The sequence below is a fragment of the Musca domestica genome, unplaced genomic scaffold (genome assembly GCF_030504385.1).
Source record: "Musca domestica strain aabys unplaced genomic scaffold, Musca_domestica.polishedcontigs.V.1.1 29, whole genome shotgun sequence".
Lineage (NCBI taxonomy): Eukaryota > Metazoa > Arthropoda > Insecta > Diptera > Muscidae > Musca > Musca domestica.
Window position 1 is genome coordinate 132139 of NW_026712296.1, and position 27192 is coordinate 159330.

General features: G+C 32.2%; 4 protein-coding genes across 6 annotated transcripts in view; 2 read left to right on the forward strand and 2 right to left on the reverse strand.

The window, feature by feature from the left end:
* Positions 1-2597: 2597 nt before the first annotated feature.
* Positions 2598-6224, forward strand: LOC101901323 (WD repeat domain phosphoinositide-interacting protein 2). 3 transcript variants are annotated; one of them, XM_005187801.4, is made up of 7 exons: positions 2598-2814; positions 3600-3737; positions 3799-3970; positions 4026-4612; positions 5160-5318; positions 5435-5562; positions 5664-6224. In XM_005187801.4, the coding sequence occupies exons 2-7, from the start codon at positions 3667-3669 to the stop codon at positions 5819-5821; spliced, it is 1275 nt and encodes a 424-aa protein (XP_005187858.1). In that variant the 5' UTR covers positions 2598-2814; positions 3600-3666; the 3' UTR covers positions 5822-6224. The 3 variants fall into 3 exon arrangements, with proteins under 3 accessions (XP_005187858.1, XP_005187856.1, XP_005187857.1); XM_005187799.4 differs by having other exon boundaries at positions 2601-2814; positions 5649-6224; XM_005187800.4 differs by having other exon boundaries at positions 2603-2814; positions 5175-5318; positions 5649-6224.
* A 720-nt stretch (positions 6225-6944) lies between these two features.
* On the reverse strand, positions 6945-8194 carry LOC101901707 (protein phosphatase 1 regulatory subunit 7). Its single transcript, XM_005187802.4, has one exon. The coding sequence runs from the start codon at positions 8115-8117 to the stop codon at positions 7116-7118; it is 1002 nt and encodes a 333-aa protein (XP_005187859.1). The 5' UTR covers positions 8118-8194; the 3' UTR covers positions 6945-7115.
* Positions 8195-10331: 2137 nt separating this feature from the next.
* On the forward strand, positions 10332-14704 carry LOC101887242 (endothelial differentiation-related factor 1 homolog). Its single transcript, XM_005187803.4, has 4 exons — positions 10332-10488; positions 10598-10750; positions 13954-14114; positions 14188-14704. Exons 2-4 carry the CDS (start codon positions 10627-10629, stop codon positions 14338-14340), a joined length of 438 nt encoding a protein of 145 aa, XP_005187860.1. The 5' UTR covers positions 10332-10488; positions 10598-10626; the 3' UTR covers positions 14341-14704.
* Positions 14705-19515: 4811 nt separating this feature from the next.
* The window catches only part of LOC101887413 (elongation of very long chain fatty acids protein 6), a 96133-nt gene continuing 88456 nt past the window's right edge, over positions 19516-27192 (reverse strand). Inside the window, exon 4 of the mRNA XM_059124391.1 lies at positions 19516-25596. Coding sequence (XP_058980374.1) covers positions 24966-25596 — 631 coding nt within the window. The 3' untranslated portion in view covers positions 19516-24965. The remainder of the gene's footprint in view (positions 25597-27192) is intronic.

The following is a 27192-nucleotide window of genomic DNA, read 5'->3' on the forward strand; positions in this document are numbered from 1 at the left end:
AAAATTGCTCGCACTGCCAACTTTCTATCAATTCCTTTAAATTTTGTATTTTCATGTAAACATATAAAAAACAACGACAGAAAAATCAGAGATGAAAACAAATTTAATTTTTATAGTATTAAAAGTTTTAATTTAATTCACATTTCAAAAAATGTATTTTTAAAGTTGAATTCCATAAGGAGCATTATATAGCCGGAAGTGCGATTCTCTAACTCATTTTTTGAACTACCGACAGATTGGTAAAATTATGAATGAAAAGTCTAAATTAAAGGTTGATTGGTTTGCCTGTTAAAAAATATATATGTATAACAAAAATTCAAAATAAATTTACACTTAATACTATTATGGTGCAAGCATGGTACAATGAAGAGAAGGTAGGTTAACTTTGAAAAAATTGCAAGTATAGAGGTTTACCTGTTTGGCTTGTAATGTCAGAATTAGTATCAAAACAATAAAAAATCAAACAACTTGTTGCATTTATTTTGAATAAATAATTGAAAACCGCGATAACTGAATGAAAGGTCAACACTTCTTTTCAAAATCATGTACTATATATTTCTAAAGGATTATTCCGCTACAAAAACTCTAGATTTTGTCGATGCATACGATAAAATAAACATTTTGAAAACATCCGAATTTGAATGTTTTCTGAACAATTTTTTTGTTATTGAAAAGAAAACACATACATAAACAAATAAAGATGGCATATTAAGCCAAGAAAATAAAAAAATTGAAATCATATGGTATCATAGCCCTACCTTGATATCATTGTACCATGGGTGCAAGCATGGTACAATGAATTGAAGGTAGGGCAGAACTACTATATGATTTTAATTTTTTTATTTTTCTGGTTTAATATGTCAACTTCATTTGTTTATGTGTGTGTATTCTTTTCAATAATAAAAAAATTGTTCAGAAAATATTCAAATTCGGGTGTTTTCAAAATGCTTATTGCGACGTATGCATCGACAAAAACTACAATTTTTGTCGCGAAATAAACCATAAGAGATATATAGAACATGATTTTGAAAAGAAATTTTGACCTTTCATTCAGTTTTCGCGGTTTTAAATTATTTATTCAAAATCAATGCAACAAGTTGTTTGCCTTTTTAATGTTTTGATAGTAATTCTGACATTACAAGCCAAACAGGTAGACCTCTATACTTGCAATTTTTTCAAAGTTAGCCTACCTTGTATTCATTGTACCATGGGTGCAAGTACATAAAAAGCTTGAAGTCATGGCTAGGCATATTAATGTCATGTATCGTTTGCGAACGAATGGCCGGGTAACGTTTTCAAATGTTTGCTATGCGAAATGATGACTGGTACATTTAGAGTTGTCATTTTGAATATTTTGTTTTACCGTTTACTATGACAGACATAATAAATAAATAAAAAGTCATGAAATTAGCTTTTTATTAATTTTTGCATTATTTGTAAGGGGTAAATATACAGGGTAATGTTTGCAATGAGTTTTGTATTATTCCGTCATGCGTCATGCAGCAGAGTATATTTCAGTTTTATTCTTGTTTTCACTCATCTACACAGTCATGGTAGAAGAATATATGTAGACGCGTCGACACAGCTGCTGAACTGTCAAACCAATTTTGTAATTGAAAATGTCGAATGAGAAATTATTTAAATTTGTACAAATTCTTGAAAAATGCATAACAACCTCAGATTGGCGTCGTATAAGAAAATTTATAAAAATCTATTTATTTTTGAAAAAAATTAATTTTTTTGACATATCAATGTTTCCAAGCATTGAAAATATTAATTATCGTAGAACCTGCAGGAATCTACTAGTTTTGCAAGTTTATCACAAAGAAAAATTAGATAGAGCCGTAACATTTTCACATTCTTGCAGGTTCTGGAACAGAGCTCCACCTTATTGCTGGAGTCAAACAAAAAATATTTTTGTATTAGAAAATAAAAATTGTTAATATGAAAAATGTATGCGCTTAATATTTTCTCTACATTATTGGCGGCGAACTTTAGCCAATTTGAGCCGAGATAATCGGTGGGGGCTAATATAATAATCAATAAACCCGTTACCGTCAACGAGTAACAATGCTCAACGTACGTAGCATGGTAGAAAAACACAACAATTTTTAAATTTCTTTTCAAATATAAGTAGATTTTTGTATGTTTCCTTATACGACACAAATCGTGGGTTGTAAAGACATGCATTTTTCAACACTTTTTACAAATTTAAATAATTTTTCATTCAACATTTTCAATTCCAAAATTTGTTTGACAGTTCATTGTCCCGGCAGCTGCGTCGATGCGTCCTCCTATATTCTTCTACCATGGTACGTAGCATTGGTAGATGCATCAAAGTCGGTTTGACAGTTCATTTCCCAGCCGCTGCGTCTACCTGAATTTTTCTGCCATGTCATGACCCATGGTCCCCCGTCAAAGCCAGACGACTACCAAATTTAATGTCAAAATACAGGAAGACCTTCAATATTGATCAACAACCTTGTAGTTGATGTTTTATCAATAATATATAAAGACGTTGTTTTTTCTGATATAAAAGGTCTATAAGCCATGGAATTGGTTGGCAACACCTATTTGCCTTTGGACAAATGTCGTCTTATATACCCCTATAAATTGAGAGAGATACAAAACAATTTCAACTGCGCCTTTTAGAAAACAACATAACTTGAATTTTAATATAATTTCAACAATTTCATTAAGAAAATTCCATAATTTTGGGAATAAAAATAAGCAAAAATAATAGAATTCGATCTTGGAAAAATCTTCTGCAAAGCAGCCAACATAACGTACCCATTGTTTTGCCTTTATTTTGTGGTAAGTGTTGCGTATGGATGAGACACGAATATGAATATTTGATTTTGTTGTTCCTTTTTCATATCAGTTTGCTTTTGTTATTATTGTATTTCCAATTGCTTTTATTTCTTCAGTATGTCTAGCCTAAGTGTTGTTGTTATTCTGCATATTTTTCGTTGTTTCAATTTTGGAAATTAGAATTCGTATTGCAAAAAAAAATCATTAATGCAGTTTGTGAAAGTGTACTGAGCCAATTGAAAGACAATGATGTATTGTAGGAATGCAACACAAAGAATAATGACATTTTGTTTTCATTGTAGTGGTGTGACTGGGTGGACAAAAAACAAATCTAGGACTATTTGTATTAAGTGAAACATTAAAGGTGGTTGGAGATAATCACTGTATTTTTACAAAAGTGGGGTTTTTCATATTTCCATGGTGTAAACTTTAGACTCATACGTTTTATGTTTATTACTTCATATGAGCCCATGTTCGTGTAATGCAATCTGTTGAATACACAATGTATAATTCTATATATAAACATTTTTTGGACGATGCAAAAGTTGGGGAATTAGAGAGTTTTCAAATTTTCTAACTAATAAAGCCTGTAAGCATATAATTTTAAAAAAAGTTTCTTATTTTCATGGAAAACTGGATAGCTACGATAAATATGTACTTCAAACACGATAATACATGGATATATTTGTAATAATACTTCGAAACTTAACTTCAAGAGTTGTAATTTATTATTGTATATGTACTAGCCCTTATTAAATTGTTTAATTTATATTTTTATATAATTTCAGACAATCGAATAATTAGAATCATTCAAGTCCCAAAACAAAAGCTTTTGTTCCAAAATAGTTGCTTTCGATGATGAGTCTACTTTTTAGACCAGACATGGATGCTGGTGAGGTCTTTGTTAATTTCAATCAAAATATAACGTAAGTCGTTTAACTAAAAGTTATACAAGAAATAACATTTGTTTTATATCATTTCTTTTAGTTCTCTAGCGGTTGGCACTAAGTCTGGATATAGTCTATATAGTCTTGGTTCTGTTGATAATACTCTGGATAAAATTTACACTTGCCCAACAGAAGAAATTTTTCTCATTGAACGACTTTTTGAAAGTTCGTTGGTGGCTATTGTTTCTCAACGAACTCCAAGAAAACTCAAGGTATGTTGTTAATAAAATCATCAAGGCGAGAAAAATAATTACCATGTTTTTGTAGGTCTGCCATTTCAAAAAACAAAGTGAAATATGTAACTATTCGTATTCAAATTCCATATTGGCTGTTAAACTTAATCGGGCCCGTTTAATTGTTTGCCTCGAAGAAAGTCTTTACATACACAATATACAGGATATGAAAGTCGTGCATACCATTCGTGATACTCCATGTAATTCAACGGGCCTATGTGCTTTAAGCTCTTCTTCGGATCACTGCTATCTTGCCTATCCGGGCAGTGTAACTTCGGGCGAAGTGCAGATTTTTGATGCCATTAACTTGCATGCGAAAACAATGATACCAGCCCATGACAGTCCATTGGCGGCATTGGCTTTTAGTCCTTCGGGAACAGAAATTGCTACGGCAAGTGAACGCGGTACGGTTATACGAGTGTTTTCGTCGTTAGATGGAACAAAGTTATTTGAATTAAGACGAGGCCTTAAACGTTGCGTTTCGATTGCATCGCTATCGTTTAGTACATGTGCTGAATATCTAGTTTCCAGTTCAAATACTGAAACAATACACATCTTTCGATTGGATCGTAGTTCCGCGGACAGTAATGATACTAAACAAGCTTCAGATGATTGGATGGGGTATGTAAATTTTTGCCCATATCTAGCGTGTGTGTGTATAGCCTCGAAATTAGTAGTTTCCCTGTCGTGGCTTGCTTTATTTTCTAAATACTTTTGTTTTTCCATCTATCTATCTGTTTAAACACCTCACAATATATTTGTTTACAGCCATTTAATACAACGTTTTGGATTTATACTATTTGTTGCTTAAGTCATGTTCTTAGAATATTTTGGTTTTCTGTGTATATTTAATTTCATATTATCTATCTTTGTATTATTTTCATATTCTTTAAATTAATTATTTATTTTCTATAATTTTCTTTTCTATCTTTTTCATATTTACCAATGTTGTATTGTGCCATACATTTCAACAAATCCACCACCGATATATTCATACCGCTATTTCTATATATTTTTCGTACTATGCACTTTATCCTTGCACTGTAACTGTGTAAACAAACATAATCTGGTCAATGTACATATATATTGTGTAACTTTTAACGCTACCATGTCCACCATACATACACCATTACACGATTTAATTTCGCGTTTCCATATTTCAAAAAAGTTACTCGTTTTTTAGATTCCTCAGCAAAACTGTTTCCAACTATTTGCCAACACAAGTGACGGACGTCTTTAGCCAAGGTCGTGCATTTGCTTCTGTGACTTTACCCGAAGCGGGTATAAGGCGTATGTGTGCCATAGCAAAAATACAAAAACAGTTGAGGTGAGTACTGGTCTAGAGAAAGAGCTTATTTTTTTTATTACTCCGAGCTCAAGAAAATAAATCACTCCATAATTTTCCTGTCCTGTCACTTATATTATATGTGGCCATATTTATAGGCTTTTGATTGCTTCCCAGGATGGATATTTGTATGTATATTCCATCCCTTCGGTTGAAGGTGCTGAATGTCAGTTGATAAAAAAACATGATCTAAGACTTGATGATTGCTACGCCATTGACGTCCGTGGTAAGTGGTCACATTTGCAAATTTTGTGTTTTATTTTTATATTTTGGTTTTTTTTTTTTTTGTTCCATTGTTTGTCTATTCACTAGTTTCACCTTCCATAGGTGTTTCAGCGGCGACTACAGCAGCAGGTGCTGCAGCAGCAAATGCTTCGCCAAGTTCATCAACTGGTGCTTCTTCCAACAAAGAGGAAGCTGCTGGAAAGTCATCACCTTCATCAACGGCCAAAACTGAGGGTCCTTCTAGTAATTCTTCAAATTAAATCTCAAAATTTTTATTTAATTTTATTGGAAAACAAAAAAAAAAAAGAGTAATGTACATCATCCTTCTCCAGGAATATTCAATACTTTGAACGGTGACAAACATATGTAGAAACACAACAGCGGCCCCGATAAACTATAAGTTATATTCTATTCGTTTACATATGCTGTCAACATTTGTGTTCCATATTTATGCGTTTAATTCTTTACTTTCGTTATTATAATATGTTTGTCGGTGTAATGATGCCTTTATGAAATTTATTTCTTTTTTACTTTTGACATTTTTGATCAAATCATGCAAGAGTGTTTTTGTAATACAAACAAAACATCATTTTCTTTAAGACTTTTATGTTATAAATAGGTTTCTTAATTGCAATAAAGTAATATAAAAAGCTTGACAAATTAGTTTTCCTCTTTTGTTTTTATACTTTTTCTATTCTTTACTATAAGTAATTTATAAAAATCAAATAATCCATAAACTATACAGCATATCCGTAGATTACACTCACCCACCATAATTTACAGATCATTCACATATTCAGTATTTAAAATATAATATGATTTTCTACTCATCTATGTCATTTATACGAACCACAATAAAAATAATTTTTACAAAAATACACTTGGTACCATTTAGGATTGGTGTGGATAAGAAAAGTAATAGCTTAATGGGATTTATGGAACCTGCACTACTTAGGACAAAAAGGAAAGATGGCCGATTATAATTGACTGCAAAATATGAACTTTTCAGTACGTGTAATTTTAAACCCACAGCCAATGGAAATAGGCTTGGTAACTAAGATAAAATAATTCATTGGGAGAGGTAAGCGACACACTTGGCACGTGGGACTAAACATTGTTTTGCAAAACCACCCGTTTCAAAAAGCTTTCATGTCTACAGCAGTAGTAGTAGAATGGAAATGGTTTTGATTGAAATGAATGTTTCCTTGAGGTGGTTATTCAAAAATTATGGATTGATGTAGGCAAACGATTTTAAAACACTTCTAAACTAATTTTTTCCTGGACGTAGTAAGTTTTTTGATATTATTTATATGATTTCACCAGTTTAACTGAGTAGATCGCATTCTGGAATTCCCCCTCATTTCAATTTATTTAACATATCTCTTGTATTTTTATTGTTATATCCATTTATTAATGTCAAATACGTGAAAACAACAAAATCACAATTAACATTCATTTTATTTTAATTCTTTTGAGAACCTATGATGTATGGATGAACAAACATTGTTTATAGATAATGAAAAATGACGAAATATGTAGCTCTGTTAGCGTTATTTATCGGCACAATGTTGCGTCAATTTTTTGTAGCCATTGCGCAATATCTTTCAACTTAGGCCGGTACATGACATCCTTAGCTATGGGATTGTGTTCCAAATATACCGTTTTCAATGATTTGTTTTCTTTCAGGATTTCCACATTTTTCCAATCATCTATGGCGTTGTCGTTCACCCACAGTTCTTCCAATTGCTCCAAACACGATATGTTGTCAATGGTCTTTAAACGATTTTTGGCCAAATCCAATGTGTCCAATTGTTTATTGGATTCTAAATTTTCGATCTTCTCTACACCATTCTCGGAAAGATACAATTCTGATAAATTTTCCAGCTTTTCCAAGTTTTCAATTTTTACAATACGGTTCGCTTGAAGACTCAGAATTTCCAAATTTGTTAGTTTATCAAGGTTTTCAATTTTGGCTATTTTGTTTTTACCCAAAAATAATTGACGTAAATTTACCAGGGCATCGAGATTTTCAATGCGCCTAATTTTATTGTCTCCCAGCTCAAGCATATTCAGATTTGTCAACATTTCAATGTTTTCGATTTGGCTGATTTTATTGGCAACCAAAAACAATTTCTCCAGTTTAGTTAATTTATCCAAATTTTCAATTTTTGTTATGCGATTAAAGCTTAGGTCCAGTATCTGCAGATTGACCAAAGCATCAAGATTCTCAATTTTTGTCAATTGATTGTCGTAAAACTCCAATTCAACGAGTGTTGTTAATGTATCCAGATTTTCAATCTTCTTAATTAAATTCCAACGGAAACCCAAACGCTCAATGTTCTTCAATGGTTCCAAATGCTCGAGTTTTTCAATACGATGATGATTTAAATCCAATTCGTAGCAGTCTGGGTCATTTTGCACTATTTCTTCTATGGAACTCAGTTTTTCGCCGGGTATAACGTTGGGCTGGGCTGCCGCTTTTTGGCAGTTGGCTGCAACAACAGATAACTCTGATCCTTCATCTGTAGTCTCTGTATCCTTGGCGGCATCTGCCATTATTGTCTGGATATTTTATGTAAAACAATTGAAACAAGAAAAGCAGCCAAGGTAGATCTAACAGGTAACCGCATCGGCGAATTGCTACAACAAAGCAACTTTTGTGGTCCCCTCAAATGTCAAAATTGACATCTAAGGCGAAAAACATAGATTCGCCATGACATTTAAAGGTTGCGGCAAATTTGTTTCAACCAATCAGAAACGAGGTGTTTGTTTACATTTTATTTTGTGTGCCTCTCGTCGTAAACGAACTTCGCAATAAAGTTTTTATTGTAAAACAAATAAGAGTAAAATAAGTATTAATTGTAGTATTGCGATATTTTTTAAGCCAATAAACTTATAATGACTATATTTTACTGGTTTAAACCGAAAGTTTTCTGGAACTGCAAATGACAAGAGTCGAATTCTTGCATTACTTCCCGTGATGTGCTTTGGGAATCTTAGATGTTGAGGCTAACCTAATTCTTAAAGCTGCGCTCCATTCTAACCTCCTTCCTTCATTTTCTTTTAATTTTTTTTTACTTGTTTCACTCTAAACTTGCTCTTAAATTATTTGAAATATTATAAAAAGGTACTTTTAGGGAAGACAACATAAACAAATTTGTTGTTGCATTCATTTAGGGCGAATTCTTCATTACAACAATTTGTTTTGACATTTAATGGTGCCGTCAGCTGGGCTGATGCGATTACCTAGTACATCTACCTTGAAAGCAGCAAAACAATTCAAAATTGCAATGAAAAGGGACTGAATGTATGAATAACCGCAATGCAATCAATTGTGATAACACACGGTTGATAATATTCGTAGCAACAATGTGAAGTTTAAAAGCATACAACAGTGGTTTGGCAATACGTCAGATTTGTTGTCGTCTGAACATTTGTCAAAAATATTAAAAATTATCTGCAAAAAAGCACAATTTCAGATTTTTTATACAACGTTATTCTGAGATACTTACGTTGTGTATTTTTGAACAGTTTTAACTAATATGAGAAATTTTTCGTTCAAAATAGATTTTCGAATATACTTTGACAGATTATTCCACCACGAACTGAGTTGTATTGTTGTATCATTGGAGTATTATTCGGATGGCAGCTGAATAAGCTGCGGTACCAACCGATTTCAAATTACACTCTAATAACAAGGTTTACCGAGATCTTTAAACAGTGAAGCATTTCAGTCATTTGGAAGCTGACAATCGTGGTGTAACTAAAAAAGGCATTCTTTTATTAAATAAGCACATTCAGCTCTGCATTATCTGTAATTTACCTCGTCAAATTTATTGTATACCAAAACTGTTCCTCATGGCAAAATTAAAAATATAATGTTGTGCTATCATATATCTGCAATTTACTACATGTCATTGTCAAAATGTATATTCGTATATCACATGGTAAAAGAATTCTGGTAGATGTATCTACGCTAAGGAACATTGAAATGTTATTTTTGAGAGAAAATCCAGGCATTTTATCCATTTTTCACGTTATTTTAACTCATTTTAAAAATGAGGAAAAATATTAAAAAAAATGGAAACAACTTGTTGTATATAATTTTGAATGAGTCTGACACTATTTCTGTAGTTTTACGAAGCTATTCTAATTCCTTATTGTACCATGGTAGAGGGTATTCAATGTTCGGACCGGTCGAACTCACTGCTTTTTTACTTGTTTTTTTTTTTTAATTTTTATTATTTATTATTATTTTCTTATACAACACAAATTGGAGGTTGTTATAATTTGCATTTTACAACACATTTTACTAATTTGATTAATTTTTTATTCAAAATCTTCAATTTCAAATTTGCGACTACCTGAATTCTTCTACCATGGTATATCCATTGCATCCAGTCAAATAATAGGTTTCTCTTTTTGATTTGTGTAATAAAATGGATATATGAATATCAAAAAAAAGTCAGATGTAATTTTTTTTAATGAGGTTACCTTGGTTTAGTTCAACCATACTCATCTCTAATTTGTGTACATTGGTTTCATGAATATTAATTTTGTCAAACGTATAATTTTGCAAAAATTTTAAACGATTTCATTCTGTGTATAATCAATGCAATTGAGAGTTCTACTTGTTTTTATAAGGCTTAGCAAATACACTATAAAAATGTCACTCAAAGTTTTGTATACGGCACTATTCATACCAAACGCTAGATGTAAACATAGCCATACGATACGCATACTTTCCGTGCTAACTCTTGCGGTATATTTTCAATTCATAGTTGGCAACACTAATATGTTTTCCCACATTAGTGCTATTATTAACAACTGTGAATAGAAAATAACACATTGAAGACTAAAGTTTTGGATTCTTCTGGAAAAAGAAAATATTTAACATATACATTTTAGACTATAAATACTACAAATTGTAAGAAAACATAACACAATAGTGATAAATATAATATAGTGATAAATATAACTTTAAAGGAGACTGACATTTATTTTGTGTACATACTGTTTTCTTTTTCATTTTATAGTATCGTAAGAATTATAAAAAAGAGTAGACATGTCGGACTGGGATACAGTTACAGTAATAAGAAAGAAAGCTCCCAAGGCTTCTGTTCTTAAATCGGAGTCAGCAATCAATAATGCCCGTCGGCAGGGACAAGCTGTGGAAACTACACAGAAATGTAAGTAAATTTTATATTTTCAGTTTTTTTTCTCTGAATTGTATAGGTTATGTTTGAAAATGCATTGCACAGTGATAGAGGTGATTGGTTGCAATATAAATAATTAGGTTATTTCTTACTTTAGCCGCCGGATGACCCCCTTTTAATTTCATCATATAGAGGAAGTTTTGCAGTATTTATGTTTTTTAAAATGACTGCTCCAGTACCTGATTTCCTCACCGAATGTCACACATACACGTCGGTGTTTATTTAAGATAGTAGATGTTTGTTATTGTTTTTGCAGTTGATTTGGTATCGATGTCTCATAGTTAGATGGATGGCTAGAAAGCACATGTGTGTTGTTAGTTTCTTTTTGCCGGTAAAGTGTAGATGGTGAAGGCTCACCTATTGACATTTATTTCAGTTGCAATAAAGTATAGGGGCTGTTTCTGTGTTAAAAAGGAAACATTTTAATTGAAAGTAGTTTTTACTACTTATGACAAAACTATTGTTCTGTTTCTCTTTAACAAAACAAATGCGAATGCGAAAGATCCCCCCCCCCATTTCAGAACCTGCAACTTTGCTTGTAAATTATCCAGGAAAAAATTTTGCTTTTCTTTCGCATTCGTTTTCGTATCGTCATAGATAAATAGACCCATCGTTTTGTTAAAGGCTGTAAAAGCAAGCACTGCTTTAAATAAAAGTATTCCTTTTAGTACTTATAACCATGACTTCTTTCATTCTTGCACACTCTCATCTTTTTACATGTTCTGTTCCAAAACTGCAAGAAAGAAACATTTTTACTATGATAACTGATTTTTCCATTTTGATATCGGAAATTTCCAAAATCTGGTAGATTCCAGCACTTTCGGGACCAGACCAATTGTGTATAAAAAATTGACCTTAATAGTTCTAGAAATTTGAGGGTTCCAACTATACGGGAAATATTATTTGTTTATGGGGCCCTGTTTATGATTTTAGTTGAATTCTATACGGGAAATTCTCCATCAAGAGAAGACAAATTAAGAACTAGTCGTTTTTATACACTTCACCACAAGGTAGTCAGGGTATTATGTCTTTGTGCATTTGTTTGTAACAGGCAAAAGGTAATGAGATTGATCCTTTTGATGATCTGCATAGAACCACATTCCCAGTCGAGATGAAATTTTGCACAAATCATTTATTTGACCCAAGGACGAACCCAATTGAAATTGGAGATAATCGGTCAATATTTAGATATATACATCTCTGCTCTGTTGCATTTTGGCCCATTCCCTGCGAAGCGCCTGCTTGAGGTGATCGACACTTTGGTATTTTTTAGTGCCAACCTTGCTTCCGAAATACTCCAGACACCAACGGATTGGTATCAGGAGATTTTGGTGGCCATTGTGCAAGCGAGGAAATTCATGTTGTAACCATTCTTGGGTGGCGCGTGCTAAGTGCTATGGTGCTGAGTCCTGTAGGAATGTCCATTGTCTGCGGCCAAAATGTTTGCGTGCCCAAGGCTTTAATACACACTTCAGAATATTTTCGCTATCATATTCGGCATGTATTCTTATGCCACGGTTGATTAATACGAGCGGAAGCGACCATCGGCTGTTATGGCGGCCCACACCATCACCATGACCAGCGCTTGAGTTCTGGTGGCCAACCGAAGGTGCACATTTTCCGCTGACCTCTGTGGCAACACGATTATTTTGTTTGTTTACAAACTGCTGGATAACGAATATTTTCTAATCGGATAAAACCAAATTTGGCAGTTCACCACTTTCGGCCAAGTGAAGCAACTCTTTAGCTCTTTTGAGTCTATTTTCTTTCTGTTGGGGTATCAGTTCTTGCATTGGAGTTGCAATGGCTTTACCCCCGAGCTCATTTTTCAATATTTGCCGAATGAAATGTTGCGATATGTTCAGCTCACGGGTCGCTTCTTTACTTTTCGAACCATTTCTGCTAATGTTGCTGTTTTCTTCCTTCACTTCCTTGACGACGGGCTACGCTACCAGTATCATGGTAACAAGGGATGGTACGAGACACAAAAGATTTATTCACTTTTAAATGCTGGAGTGCTCTAACGGAGTGGTTTTCCAGCCAAATATAAAGAACTCACACTATCACGCTTGAAATCCATCACGAATAAATTTTTTTCTGGAAAATTCTCCAAAATGCTTTTCTAGGCTTGTAAACAATATAATGAGCTGTCACTGGAATAATTTTAACAACTGTCGGACGAGTGGCTTCAAAATGACAACAGTGTGAAGTTGGTTGAAGTTCTTTCATCTCACCCTGTATTTTTTGTAAACAAAGTCGCATTTATTGCCCGATCCAGATGAAAATTTTCACAAATCATTTATTTGCCTCAGAGACGGACTCAATAGGGCCCGTTGGAGATAATCGTTCAATATTTAGATATAGCTCCCATATATATCTTCGTCCGATTTGCCTTTATTGTGGACCAAACGTGTAATAGCAAACCAAATAGTATGGATTTTGGCACATACCACCACTTGAAGGAAAGAAATCGGATCAGATATAGCTATAGCTGCCATATATATTGTTTATCCGATTTGTTATTTTTGTCCTCCGCAGCCGTAATAAGCACTCTGTAACAACGATATTTTGGGAAATATATCAAATATAGATCAGAAATAACTCTGCCAAATTTTATCGAGATCGGTTCAGATTTGGATATAGCTCCCATATTTATCTTCGTCCGATTTGCTTTTTACTGTGTACCAAACGTGTAATATTAGCCCAAATGGGATGGAAGTATGTCAAATTTAATGAAAACCGGTTAATATATAACTATAACTCTCAAATTCATTGTTCATCCGATTTGTTGAATATGTCCTCCGTAGCCGTAATAAGCATTCTGTAACCACGATATTCGTGGAAATATATCAATATATCAGCTCAGAAATACCCTTGGCAAATTTTATCGAGATCGGTTAAGATTTGTATACATATATATTGAATACATATCTTTATCCAATTTCAAGTTAATGGTTAAATGGGTAATACAAGCCCGAACTAAAAGGCACAAATTCCTCGGCTAATTTAGGCTTTAAGACTTTCTTTACTGGCTCAGTTTAAGTTTTACTCATTATTTTCCAAAAAATCGATTGAAATCTTCAATCAGTAATCGTTTCCCAGTTTCTAAAGTAGAGATTTGTTTGTACAATCTCGTTAACTATAAAATTATTAATCATTGATCTTTTGTTTTCCAGATGGTGCTGGCACCAACAAACAGCATGTTACAACAAAGAACACTGCCAAATTGGACCGTGAAACGGAAGAGTTGAAGCATGATAAAATTCCACTAGAAGTTGGCAAACTCATAATGCAAGGGCGTCAAGCTAAGGGCTTAAGTCAAAAAGATCTCGCTACCGTAAGTTTTTTTTTTTCAGTCTATACCAACAATAAATACATTCTTCTAATCTATTTAATATTTGACTTAACAGAAAATTTGCGAAAAACAACAAATTGTTACCGACTATGAGGCTGGACGCGGTATTCCCAATAATATGATTCTTGGCAAAATTGAACGTGTGATTGGTATCAAATTGCGGGGAAAGGATCGCGGCCAACCCTTGGCGCCTCCCGGTAAAAAGTGAGAAAATGCTACCACCGCTGCTTGTACGACTGGCAGCGGCGGTGGTAATAGTGGTGGGAATGGCGTTGCAGTTGCCAAGGTAAAGAACAAATCGAATGATATTACTAAGTCACAACATCAGCAACTGATGGCAACCAGTACTGCGACAAACAACAATTCATTTTCTCACAATGCTACTACTACTTCTGCTAACAGCAGCAGCAAAAAGCGCAAATAATCTATCGGGAGGCCGTAGCTTCTTCAAACAAAAAATAACAACAACAACAATTAGATGATGGACTGTGAATGCAAAGTTTGAATTCATTAACTAATCCAATAAAACGCCATGTTAATGGTTGCTATTATTGATATAGCCTGATTTCTGATTTGTCTTAGTTTGTTTTAGTTTTCATAGACTTGATCCAGCTTAAGAATACAGCCACAACCATTTTAGGAAAAAAAGGGAAACAGAGCAGGTCTGAACATAGAATCTAGAATATGTTTATATAATATATATCTATTACCTATGTTACTGAAATCTTTCAAATGCAGTTTACATTTTTTGCCATTCAATATGTATGTGTGCAGCAACAAGCAACCATTATTAAGAATACTACATAGACGCAATTATAAATTCCTTATAAATGTAATAACCGTACACATATGTGTTTCTGAAATCCAAACAATATCATCATCGTCATCACCAACCAAAAACTTAAAATTATTGTATTTTTAGTGATTCTCCTTTGATGTGTTGTATTTTATCAGCCCGTAATGGAGATGTTTCTACTATCGTTTAATATTTTTTTAAAATTAAATACATAAAGAAATTAAAAAAAAAAAACAATAAAAATATTAATGGTTTACTTTTTATCTTGGGATTTATTTGCCAATTGCACACGAAATATGTAGTCATTTTAAGTATCCAATTAACTATTTCGATATTAATGAGTTTTATGTGTTTAAATATAAAACAAAAATATTTCTATGATGAAGCTGTCTTTTAAATTGGGTCAATCAAGCTGGGAAATTTTGTAAATTTATTAAAAAAAAATAATAGTCCCTAATCATGTGTACTTTTTTTCCAATAATCTGATGATTCTGCTTATTTTTTTTTTCGCTCCCCCATAGAAAAGGCTTCACATATTCATTGAATGTAACAAAATGGCCCACATGTATGTGAAGGGGTGGCAAAGATGTTTTTATACAACTAATCGATCTAATTTTTTTGGTGAAGCTTCGTATTGAGAGAAGAATGATGTAACCAAAAAATTGTGAAAGTAGACCGGTTTTTAGTCGCATCCGACTTGAACAAATTTGAATATTTTAGTCAAATTGGTGGTGTTCTTAATGGTGTTCTACATTTGGCATAGCTCCCACCACCAATTTAAGGGATTTTCACGCTTTTGACAAATATTTTCAACAGATTTAGATACAACTTATGATTTTGGGCAAAAAAGTACAACTGTTTGATTTACCTCCCAAATCAAGAAAGGTAATACCACATTTGACGTATTTTAAACATTTAAGTGACATTTTGAAAGCGAGAATTAACTACAAATCTAAATGTATGCAGCTGAAACCATATTTTTCGTTATCCACACACCTTTTTCGTTATTATGGGAAAACGTTTGAGAGTGGGCTGGAATGGTCAAGGAAGTAGAACTCAACCTCTTTTAACAGAACACTATCAACACGCTAAAGAAAAAAGAACTTGAAGGGGTTATTTTGAATGCAGTTAAAATATAAATAATTTCTGGGAAATGGAAATTTGATATATTAAGAGAATATTTAAAGTTTAAATGTTACAGTTTGTTGCATACAGGTTTTCGATTTTTGTCACGTTTTGGACTACTGGTTTACCAAAGGTGTTTTTTGATCCCTTTTTCAAAAAAGTGGTTAAAACCTTCCCTCTATTTTAAAATATTCCGTAGAGACGTATTACCCAAAACCACAAGGTCCATATCTTCAAGGCAGTCAAATAAAATCACAGTAAAATTTAAAAATTATTCTAAATTTAACGTCTTCAAATTGGAAGTCATATCCCAACCAAAGGAAAAAAGTTCTCTTACAAATTCATTTTTATAAAGAAGATATCAAAAAAAAAAAAAAAAAAAAACAAACAAGTGAAACTTTAAATACCCTCCACCATTTGGAAAAAATTTGGAAATTTTCAAAAGAAAAAATAAATAAATAAAATAAAAATCGTTATAACTTCTGTTAAAATCTTAAATATATCATAAATAGAGAGTTAAAGTTATTTTGGGGTCTATACGAAGACGTGGACCTGCAACTTTCTGTCAAAGGCTGTAGAACCCATTACGAAGTGCAAATACTAAATTTTAACAATTCCGGTAAATAATGTAGCTAAAACCTTAAAAATGCCGAATATAGGGAGGTACAGATATTTAGGGGCTATATGAAGACCTGGATCAGCATAGACCATCTTCTGGCTGTAGAATCCGGTATGAATTGAATGAATTGTAGAATCCGGTATTAATTCGGCATAGAATCTTATTCTGGTGAAGAATATATATACTAATACGTATATACCAAGTGGCGGTGATAGTTATGGTTAGTAGATCAAAAGTCCAAATGGTTTTTGGCTTCTCAGATTCTCTTTGAGTTCCTTTTTGCGTATAGCCTTATGTCCGTAAATAAAGGGTTTTCTATATATTTTTTTTCTCTATATTTCGCAAAATTTAAGATAGAGAAATTTGATAGATATCTTTTGATCATATCTAGAATAGTTAGTAAAAATTAGTGTTCATATCGGCACACTTTTTGATATATCCCCAATATTAGCGTTTTCCCGATTCCAAGTGTCTAAAAATACGTTTGATGTCAGTCTTTACACTTCACAATATACTTTTATTATAAAAATCTTAGGAAAACTCATGGTAGAATGAAGAAGGTAAAGTCATGTTTACAATTTTTTTTTATTATTCATTTGACAACATCTAATTGTCAAAATTCATATTTATAAATCCACAGATATCAGAGATTGGAACCTGTTCTATACCATACATCACAAGGTGCTCATGGTATTATGTCTTTGTGCATTTGTTTGTAACAGGCAAAAGGAAACGAGATAGGCCCATAGTTCCTTTTGATGATCTGCATATAATCACATTCTGAGTCGATTTCCGTCCGTCCGTCTGTCCATGTATTTTTGTAAACAAAGTACAGTTCGCATTTATTGCCCAATCCAGATGAAATTTTCCACAAATCATTTGTTTGGTCCAAGGACGAACCCTATTGAAATTGGAAATAGTCGGTCAAAATTTAGATATAGCTCCCATATATATCTTCGTCCGATTTGCCTTTTATTGTGCACCAAACGTGTAATATCAGCCCGAATAGTATGGAATTTTGCACATACAACCAAATTAGGCCTGAAAATAAGTATATTTGATCGAAATCGGTTCAGATATAGCTATAGCTCCCATATATATTCTTCATCCGATTTGTTATTTTTGTTCTCCGCAGCCGTAACATGCACTCTCCAACAACAATATTTGGGGAAATATATCAAATACAGCTCAGAAAGACATTTGATAAATTTTATCGAGGTCCGTTCAGATTTGGATATAGCTCCCATATATAACTTTATCCGATTTCAAATTAATTGTGCACCAAATGGACAATACAAGTCCGAATTTAAAAGATAAAAATGCTTCGGCATATTTAGTCCATTGAACTTTTAATTATAATCATGGCGTGTATGATTGAATTCTCCCATAAAAACTTTTAATTGTTATGCGGAGCTCTACTAAATTAGCAAAGTGGTGTAGGGTGTCATAAAGTTGGCCCCGCCCGACTTTAAGACTTTCTTTACTGGTTTATTCAGTAAAATTTGACAAGGTAAATTACAGAAAATGCAAAGATGGATTGTCTTATCTGAAATGACTTTACCTCCTTAAGTTTACCATGGGAAATATAGTCGACAGAAGTATTCTATTATCACAAGATAAAAATATTGGTATGGGCACAATTAAAAGAAAATCGAACATTTATCTCCAATTTTATGCGAAATCATAAATTCCATATTCATCTTAGGTTTCTGGTTGAGAGAAATATTTAGATAGAGCAAGTTGCAAAGAATCGCTGACTTGATTCGCAAGTTATGACAAATAGAAGTGTTGAAAATTGTGATGACACCTCGAGGGTGAGGTATCAGAAGGGGTTCGCAAATATATATCATCTTCACAACAGATCTTGTGTTACCAAATACGTTTGTATGTGTGAAATTTGAAAATAGTTAAATTCTTATTTCGCTTTCTTTGAGCATTTGCTTTTGCAAAGTCTTGAACCCTATGTGGAACAGGTACCAAAAGATATGGCCCGAACTTTATATAATTATAATTATTTAACATTTTTACCGTTTATGGGAGATGTACTTGATGGAGTGGATCTTTTCTCTGTCTGTGCAGTAAATTATTTTCTTTGAAAATGTTGACATTTTGTGGGGGAGGTACCAGAAGGATTGGAGCGATATTGCCCGTCTCCGAACTCAATCTTAGTTTGACGATAATATTACGCTGTACCAAGTTTAGATCAAATCGGATACTCCCTTCAAGAGTCAGTCAGCCAGACAGACGGATGGACATCGCCAGATCGACTCCAAATATCGTGAAACAGATTTGGTCTAAAGAGACCTAGGGTCTAGGGACCTAGGGTCGATGAGGCACGCTTTGGCCATATCAAATGATATATTCCCTTTCTAGCCATATGACTGAGGGTATAGAAAAACATGACAAAATCGTTCACACTATTTGTGGAACCTTGTACCGAACTTCAAATTTCCAGCTCTATTCCTATACTCTGTACCATTTAGTACTCTTTTCCAAAAAGCTAAACGCTTCGAGTTCTCAGTAATCTTAATACCAACGTGCATAATTCCAGTTCTTTTCATAACCTTAATACCAAATTTAGTACTTTTCGTACAACTAGCAACGTCCTCCTTATATCAACCCTAGGTAAAAATTTTGAGCTTTGCAGTAATTTTAGTACACTTACAGCGCTCCTCATTCCAAATTTCAGAATTCTAGCTGTATATTATAGCAAAATATTTTCCCTTAACCATCTTTGAGCTTGCATCCGTATGGACGGAAATACAATTGGTCTACCTTCTGAATGATTGGGACTCAGCTTTAAATTTCCATAGAAAAAAAATAGAAATAAATATTTAAACACATTTTAAGTTTACTTTTGTATGTTTTGTAAGTTTTTGTTCATTTATTTCATTGATCCGAAAAAAAAACAATATAAAATATTTGCGCATTTCATTCAACAATTAATTAAATAAAAAATATACAGATTCTAGGCTTAAAAACTATAATTATAAATACGATTTTTAAATAATATTTCTTATTTTTCATGAAATAAGAAGAAATAAAAACACCATACACTTTTTGTTTCTCTATTAACGAATTTGAACCTTCGCCCTAAACACTTATGTCTGTATGTATGATAGCAATTAGAGAAGGAAATAAGTAAAATATGTGTATATATTTCATATAGTATGTGGAATATGGTTTATGTATACAAATACATAGTAAGAAAATACCATTGTATAAATAATTATAAACAGAGAGAGAAAGAGAGAGAGAGAGAGAAAATGCATTTCATGTAATTCTGTGGTTATGAAAGAAAGAAACCAATAGAAATGGAATATTTTAACAAAAAATTACAAAAAAGTAAAAAGAAACAAAACCAAACCAAGCGTAATAATAAAAAAGGAAGTAAGCAATAATTGAACTAGTAATATTGTTGTTTTTTTTCGTATTGTTTAATAAACAAAAATCATTAATTGAATATTGCAAGAAGCCATAGCAATATGTTTTGCTTCAAGTTTTAATTGAGACAATATCAGAAGTTAAGTAAAAGCAAATTTTCTTTTTGTATATATTTTTGAACAGTTTCCGTTTTCTATTTTCCTATTTTTTTGTAGTTGTTATTTTTTAACAAATTGGGTTTTTTTGTTTTATAAAATGAATTTAATTTGTTTTTTTTTGTTCTTTCAATTAGTTTTGTTTTTTTTTACAAAAAACTTTAATGATGTACACAATATAGTTAAGCATTTTGTTATTTTGAAAATGTTGTCTTTTTATCAAATGCCTAGATATTGCGTTTCTTTTTTCTATAAATTTAACAATTTAGAGTTATTTATGTTGTTTTCTTTTTTCTTCTTGAAATTTGAATAAATACAAAAAACCAGTAAACAAAATATTTTTAATTCGATTGGTTCGAATTATTTTTCTTTTTTTTGAACCGGCAACCATCTCCTCTAATTGTGCATTTTAAAATTAGTTTCGTTCCCACATTTTCCAACTGCCAACAGGGTATTTTTTCTAAGTTTTTTAATTACCGATCTATATGGGTCTCCTAAGTGTTACATTTATTTAAATAAGGACATGGAATTTGGACACATACCTATTTTAAAATACCAATGTTTTATCCTAAAATAAGTCAAGCTGGGTCTGCAGATAGTTTTCCATAAAAAATATTAAAAAAGTAATTTTATATTTTTTTTGCAGCAAAACTATAGCCGGAAATAATTTTCTACAGACGGCCCGTTTTCGGATATTTTTTCCTATTGGAAAACAAATAATATATCCGAATACCATTTATTATAGCAACACATTATCTAGAAAGAAATACATAATATTTATCGAAATCATGGATATTTGATTGGTTTTGTTGCAAAACTTAAGATAATCAAAACATTTTCTTACGAAACCCGATACATAATATCAAAACCAAAAGAAGGTCTTAAAGTCGGGCGGGGCGGACTTTAGATACCCTACACCACTTTGCATATTTAGTAGAGCTTCACCTAACAAATAAAAGTTTTTATGGGGAATTTGTGAGAATTAAATCATACCAACTATGATTATAGTTATAATTTAAAGTCCAAAGGAACTAATATATGAGAGGAATATCCTCCTCTAAATCGATTTCTAGTAAATTTTGCCAAGGCATTTGTGCCTTTTCAATTCGGGTTTGTATTGCCCATTTGGTGTACAAATAACTTGAAATCGGATAAAGATATAGCTCCCATCTATATGCAAATCTGAACCGATCTCGATAAAATTTGATAAAGGTATTTCTGAGCTGTATTTGATATATTTCCCCAAAATATCGTTACTACGGAATCCATATTACGGCTGGGTGGGCCAAATTCAACAAGTCGGCTGATAATTCTATGCAGATTATCAAAAGGAACTATGGGTCTATCTCGTTTCCTTTTGCCTGTTACAAACAAATGCTCAAAAAAATAATACCGTGACCACCTCGTGTTGTAGGGCACAATAGTACATAGGTTTCTGGTAATGGAACAAACATTGAGCTGTGTATTAACCTAGTTAGTGCCCCCCCCTTGCAACAAAAATTACATTCAAAACGGCTGTGCGATTTAAGGAAAACTTAAACATTTTCACTTTTTAACTGTCAATATGACAGCTATAGTGGGTAGTATACAAAATGCTATATGCGTTTTTTTGTTGGCAACAAAATAAGAACAAACTTTAACATTTTGTCAGTCATATCTGCTGATATTGCAAGATCGAAAATCCTTCTTTGTTTTGTGAATTATTAGATTCTATTTTGTACTTTTTTTGTAATAATGCCAATTGTGACTAGATCTTATGGAGAATCTTAAAAAAACAAAGGTGTCAATCCCATTCAGATGTGACGACAACATTTTTTGTTGTTGTTGACATTTAACTTGTTTTCGCGAGGAGATGGTTTTGAGGTTAGGTTTAGAGAGGTGGTTATTTGCATTGGTGATTTACATTGACAATTCTAAGTAAGAGTTAAATACAATATTTTTTTGTGTTGCAATTGTTTAATTAGTTGTTTGCTAATGCAAAACAAAATATAAAATATTAAGTTTTATTTTTAATATTTACTTGGTTTTTTTGTTGTCTGCTGGGTTATTGTTTGCTTTTACTTTGGATTTAACCCTGGCATGTGATGTGTGGGAAATTTTTAATTTAGCTTGTTTGTTAAAAATTTGCTGTTGTTATTTTTTTTGCATTTGCAAACAATTCACATTAGTCTTTGTATATATATATTTTTCAATTTTCATACAAATTCTTTGTCGTAATTTGGTTTTCTATTAAAAAATATATGAACTTTTTATCTTTCAGTTGGTTGTTGTTTTACAATATTTATTGTTGTTGTTTGTGGAAATTACAAAATCTGAATGTAAAGGACAGATTAAAAAAAAAAAAAGAAAAATACTTTGGAAGCCGTTTGGGCTTTCTGGGTTGGAATTGTATTCAATTTTTTTATATGATTTTGGATATTTTGAAAATAATAACAGCTAATTTTTTCAGTTTTAGATATTTTTTAAGTTTTTTGCCACTCGTATTGGAGCCGGATTCTTGTTCTAATCGTAAATACAAACATTTTCTCTTCACAATTTTTCCATTTGACGCAACTTTCCTTTACAAAAGTGTTCATCAAGGCCTATATAAGTTCGCCCAAGTAGGTTTTAGACTATTGTGAGTTGACTTTCTTCGAATTTCAAATCACAAATATGTCTTTTAGTTGTCCGATGGACTTACTGGACGACCTTATATAGACCATGTCTTCATTTTATATTTTCATAGAACAAGAATTGAGCAACTGGACTGAACATTTTTTGCAACAAAGTCATTTTCAGAGTTTGATTGAAACTAAATTTTGCACTGAATGAAATAACAATCATTACTTGACAATATATTTAAGACGTGACCAAAAACTCATATGGATATTGATAATATTACTATATACTAATAACTTTATAACCCTAGCATAAGGCATATTAAAGGTCCGATTACATAAAGTGTCTTTTTCATATTTTATATTGCATTTTTATAACATACTCTAAGGAACTCTCAACAATTTTTAAACTTATAAGCACGGTACAATAAAAAGGTAAGGTAGAGCTGCCAGCTGATTACAATTTTTTTTTCTAAGTCTGCCCGACTCCTGCGAATTTTGTGTATGTATTTATTGTTTGGAAAAAAAATTTTTTTTTCAAATTCACTGAATGGAAGAAACTTAAATTGCAGGGCGCACATTAATGATATTAACCAGACTTGCCATGGCATTGGAAGATTGAGAGAACATACAGCTATTTCATTCATCTTTCGTGCTATTTGACTTAATTTAAAAATCAACAAAAAAAATATGAAATAAATGAAAACAACTTGTTGCATATAAAATTGAATAATTCTGACCAGAAGCGGGCATAGCCTCAGGGCTGTATTTCTGTAGTTTTACGAATCAGTTCTACCTCCTTATTGTACCATGATTATAAATAGGTATGTACTATATAAACTATACGTTATTATAGAAGCATTTGCAATTTATTTATTCTATACTTTTAGTATTTTTATATTGATATATACTATAGAAGGCGTATCTTTTTAGATAAAAAAAACTCCGGGAAGCGTGGAAAAGTATGCCATAAAAATGCCAAAGAGAACTATTGAAAATGTCACTTTACATTTGACTCCAAACTCCAAACATATAAAGTAATGTGTAAAGCCACATTTATGCTATGCATTTTTATAACATACTTTAAGGCGCTTCACACAATTTGGTATATGTAGGGAAAAGCTTCATTGTATGGTATGTATTAATATATTAATGGCAAAAGTTATATAAATAAATATAACTAACATATTTATATTACAAAGCATTGTACAAAATATATATTATTAAGTAAAGCCTTTCGTTTAAGTTTCAAATTTTATGGGCGTTCTTTAAAGACAATTAGAAGATGGGTTATTGCAAAATGTTAAAAAATCACGCTACATATCTGTAACACGATGTGGAAAGTGTCCTAAAGTAGGTAGTGTCACACCAGTTCGAAGAAGAAATGTTCGAGTAATTTACTTAATATGCTCTGATTGCTATGATCATATATATAATTTATTAGATTTACATTGAATGGGAAATTATTATTTTTAATTAGAAATTAAAAAAAAATATTTATTATTAATGAAGACAATATTATCTATCTATAAAGACAAGTCATGGAATATTCTTTGGGAAGCTAGGTCTTCTATATGCCTCGTATGCTTAATATTTTTTTACAAAGGCAATTACATAAAAAATTGCCTTTGAAAAGAAGCTCCATTTGGCGGCAATAAACTGAAATTATATAATAGCTTCAAAAATTCTTCTTTTGCAGATTCCAACATAATTTGGATTTGAATACAACTATTTTTTTTTTCCTTTTTTTAAACTGTCCTTTACATCGATTCCTTTCCTTTTTAATTTTACAAATTTCTAATTTAATTTCATAATTGTTTAGCATTTTGTTGTTATTTGAAGAATAGTTTATAGTAAAATATAGACTTGTATATAATTCAAACATATAATATGACTATTTTTGTTTCTCAAATAGTTGCAATAGGTAAAATTTCATTTTGTTGTTGTTGGTTTTGTTTTAATTTTTGTATTTCGATTTAGAGCAGACATCGACAACGACTGTAGGTTGCTTTTTTGGTTTTATGTTTTTTGTTCTATTTTGTGTTGTTGTTCTTTAGGATTTCTAAATTATTACAGTTAAATGAAAATTAAAAAAATGACAATTAAATTAAAAAAAAACAATATCCCCTGAATTGTAGGTATATTTGTAGGGTTAATTTATTGGACTTTTGTTTTACGCAAATGAACATCGTTTTCGGCGTTCGTTGATACCAAAGGTTTGCTGCTGTTGCTAGTGGTGTTTGTTGTGGGCCGCAATTTGGCCGAATTCTGGGCCACCAAGGATGCAGCCATGCGCCGGCTCTTGCCATCGGGTGACAAATAGGCCTTGTAGAAGAAACGGGCAAACAATACAAAATAACTGAAATACATGGCAATCGACAGATTAATGTTGGTCTGTGAAATGTTACAGGACTGTGGTCCATGGGTCTTGAGGAAACCATGGGCCCACACATTGATGGCACAGCCAATTATCATTTGGGTCAGCTGCAGTGATGTAATGATCATGGCAATGAAACGTGGTGGATTGAAACGGGCCGCCTTCAGGGCATAGTATGAATACATGACGGAGTGCACGCAGTAATTCATGACAATAAACCAGCGGGCCGATGAGGTATATTCGGTGTAGGAGAACCACGAATAGATGAGCACCGTGATGTGATGATACCAGTGCAAGAAGATCAGCGGCTGTTTACGCAACACAATGAAGATGGTATCGCCCAATTCGGGTAGTTTGGAGAGTACAAATAACCATGTCCAGAAGCCGCAGACACGATCTTGTTCTATGTAACTGTAAAGAGGAGAAAATGAAAAGAAAGCAATTATTTTTGTTTAAAAACAAAATGAACGTAGAAAAAAGTTATAAAAGGGATCATGCAAAATGGGTAAAGGAAAATATGTTTTTTAATGTTTAGTATCAGCAGCTGTTATGGAACCTAAAAATAGAGGTACCAGAAGAAATGGTACGATCTCTATCACCTTAATAACAGGTCTTGTGTTGATAGAAACATTGACATATGCCAAATTTGAATGGAATCAGATGTTAATTTTGCGTTTCATTGAGCTTCATGGATATTCAAAGTTTTGATCCTTTGAGGGGGAAGTGCTAGAAGTTCTACGCCGATATATCCCATTTTCACAGCAGATTTTGTGTTCGTAGAAATAATAGGGTGTGTGAAATATGAAGAGAACCGGATGCTTATTTCAGATTTCATAATCGTTTTGGTTATTTAAAACGTTGGCCTTTTGTGGGGGAGGTACCAGAATTAATGGTCGGATCTCTAACATCTTTATAACAGATCTTGTGTTGATAGAAATATTGAGCTGTGACAAATCTGAATGAGATCGGATATTAATTTCGTTTTTTTGAGCTTCATGGATATTCAAAATGTTGACCAGAGGTACCAGAAGGAGTGGACCGATATATTCTTTTTTCACACCCGATTTTGGCTTAATAACAATATTGTGATATGTGTTATTTGAAGACAATCGGACTCTTACATCAAATTTTATTAGAGATATAATTATTCAAAATTGTGACCCTTTGTGGGGGAGGTACTTGATGGAGTGGACCGATATTGTCCATTTTCGCACCTGACCTAGCACTGACGCAAATATTAGGATTTGAAAAGTTGGAGCAAAATTGGGTTATCCTTTTCATTTCTGTGCAGTAAATTATGCAGTTATTATTTTTTTTTAAACTCGAACACATAATTTTCACATTTAATATCTATATTTGGAAAGCAATTTTCTGAAAAACTATTAAACCTAGATATATGGTTCATTCTGAGATTTTTAATGAAATGTTGTGTTGAATATTTCTTCTTTTAACACATTCTTTTAACAAATTCTATGCTACTTTCCAGCATCAACTCGAAAAAAGGCCTAGGAAAATTTATGAAAAAAAAACATTAAGAAATATTTTTGAGTTTTTTTTGGGAACTTGATGCAAAAATTTTCCTGCTATATAATGGGTATAGAGATTTCTTTTCCTTGGTGACTTATAGTGAAATTTGATGTAGAATAACTTTGTCTTTGACGTTATCCATTTAAAATTGTGCCTTCTAGGAGAATTTTGCATAAACTCACATAAAGTACGGCTTTAACAATAAAATATTTTTTTTGTTATTTATGAATTTCTGGGTAAGATTTAGAGTGTTCTGGGACCCATATTAGAATTTCATGACAAATCAATTTGTAGAACAACTAGACATGTTACGATCTCGTGTAAATGGTGTTCAAAAAGACCCCTCGGTTGATTGGCTTGAGTGTTACAATTTCTGACCAAAATAATCCTCGTTGTCAGATATATTGGCGAAGGCACTATATACGAAAAATGTAAATATTCCACGGAATCTTAACCCGAAAATTAAAAAGAAAATGTGGA

What these genes read in the sequence shown, in the direction of transcription:
- LOC101901323 (XM_005187799.4), top strand. Translation starts at nt 3,667, where the DNA reads ATGATGAGTCTACTTTTTAGACCAGACATGGATGCTGGTGAGGTCTTT. An exon ending in GAACTCCAAGAAAACTCAAG is followed by an intron (nt 3,971 to 4,025) that starts GTATGTTGTTAA and finishes ATGTTTTTGTAG; the next exon opens with GTCTGCCATTTCAAAAAACA. An exon ending in CTACGCCATTGACGTCCGTG is followed by an intron (nt 5,563 to 5,648) that starts GTAAGTGGTCAC and finishes TCTATTCACTAG; the next exon opens with TTTCACCTTCCATAGGTGTT.
- LOC101901707 (XM_005187802.4), bottom strand. Translation starts at nt 8,117, where the DNA reads ATGGCAGATGCCGCCAAGGATACAGAGACTACAGATGAAGGATCAGAG.
- LOC101887242 (XM_005187803.4), top strand. Translation starts at nt 10,627, where the DNA reads ATGTCGGACTGGGATACAGTTACAGTAATAAGAAAGAAAGCTCCCAAG. An exon ending in TGTGGAAACTACACAGAAAT is followed by an intron (nt 10,751 to 13,953) that starts GTAAGTAAATTT and finishes TTTGTTTTCCAG; the next exon opens with ATGGTGCTGGCACCAACAAA. An exon ending in GTCAAAAAGATCTCGCTACC is followed by an intron (nt 14,115 to 14,187) that starts GTAAGTTTTTTT and finishes TTGACTTAACAG; the next exon opens with AAAATTTGCGAAAAACAACA.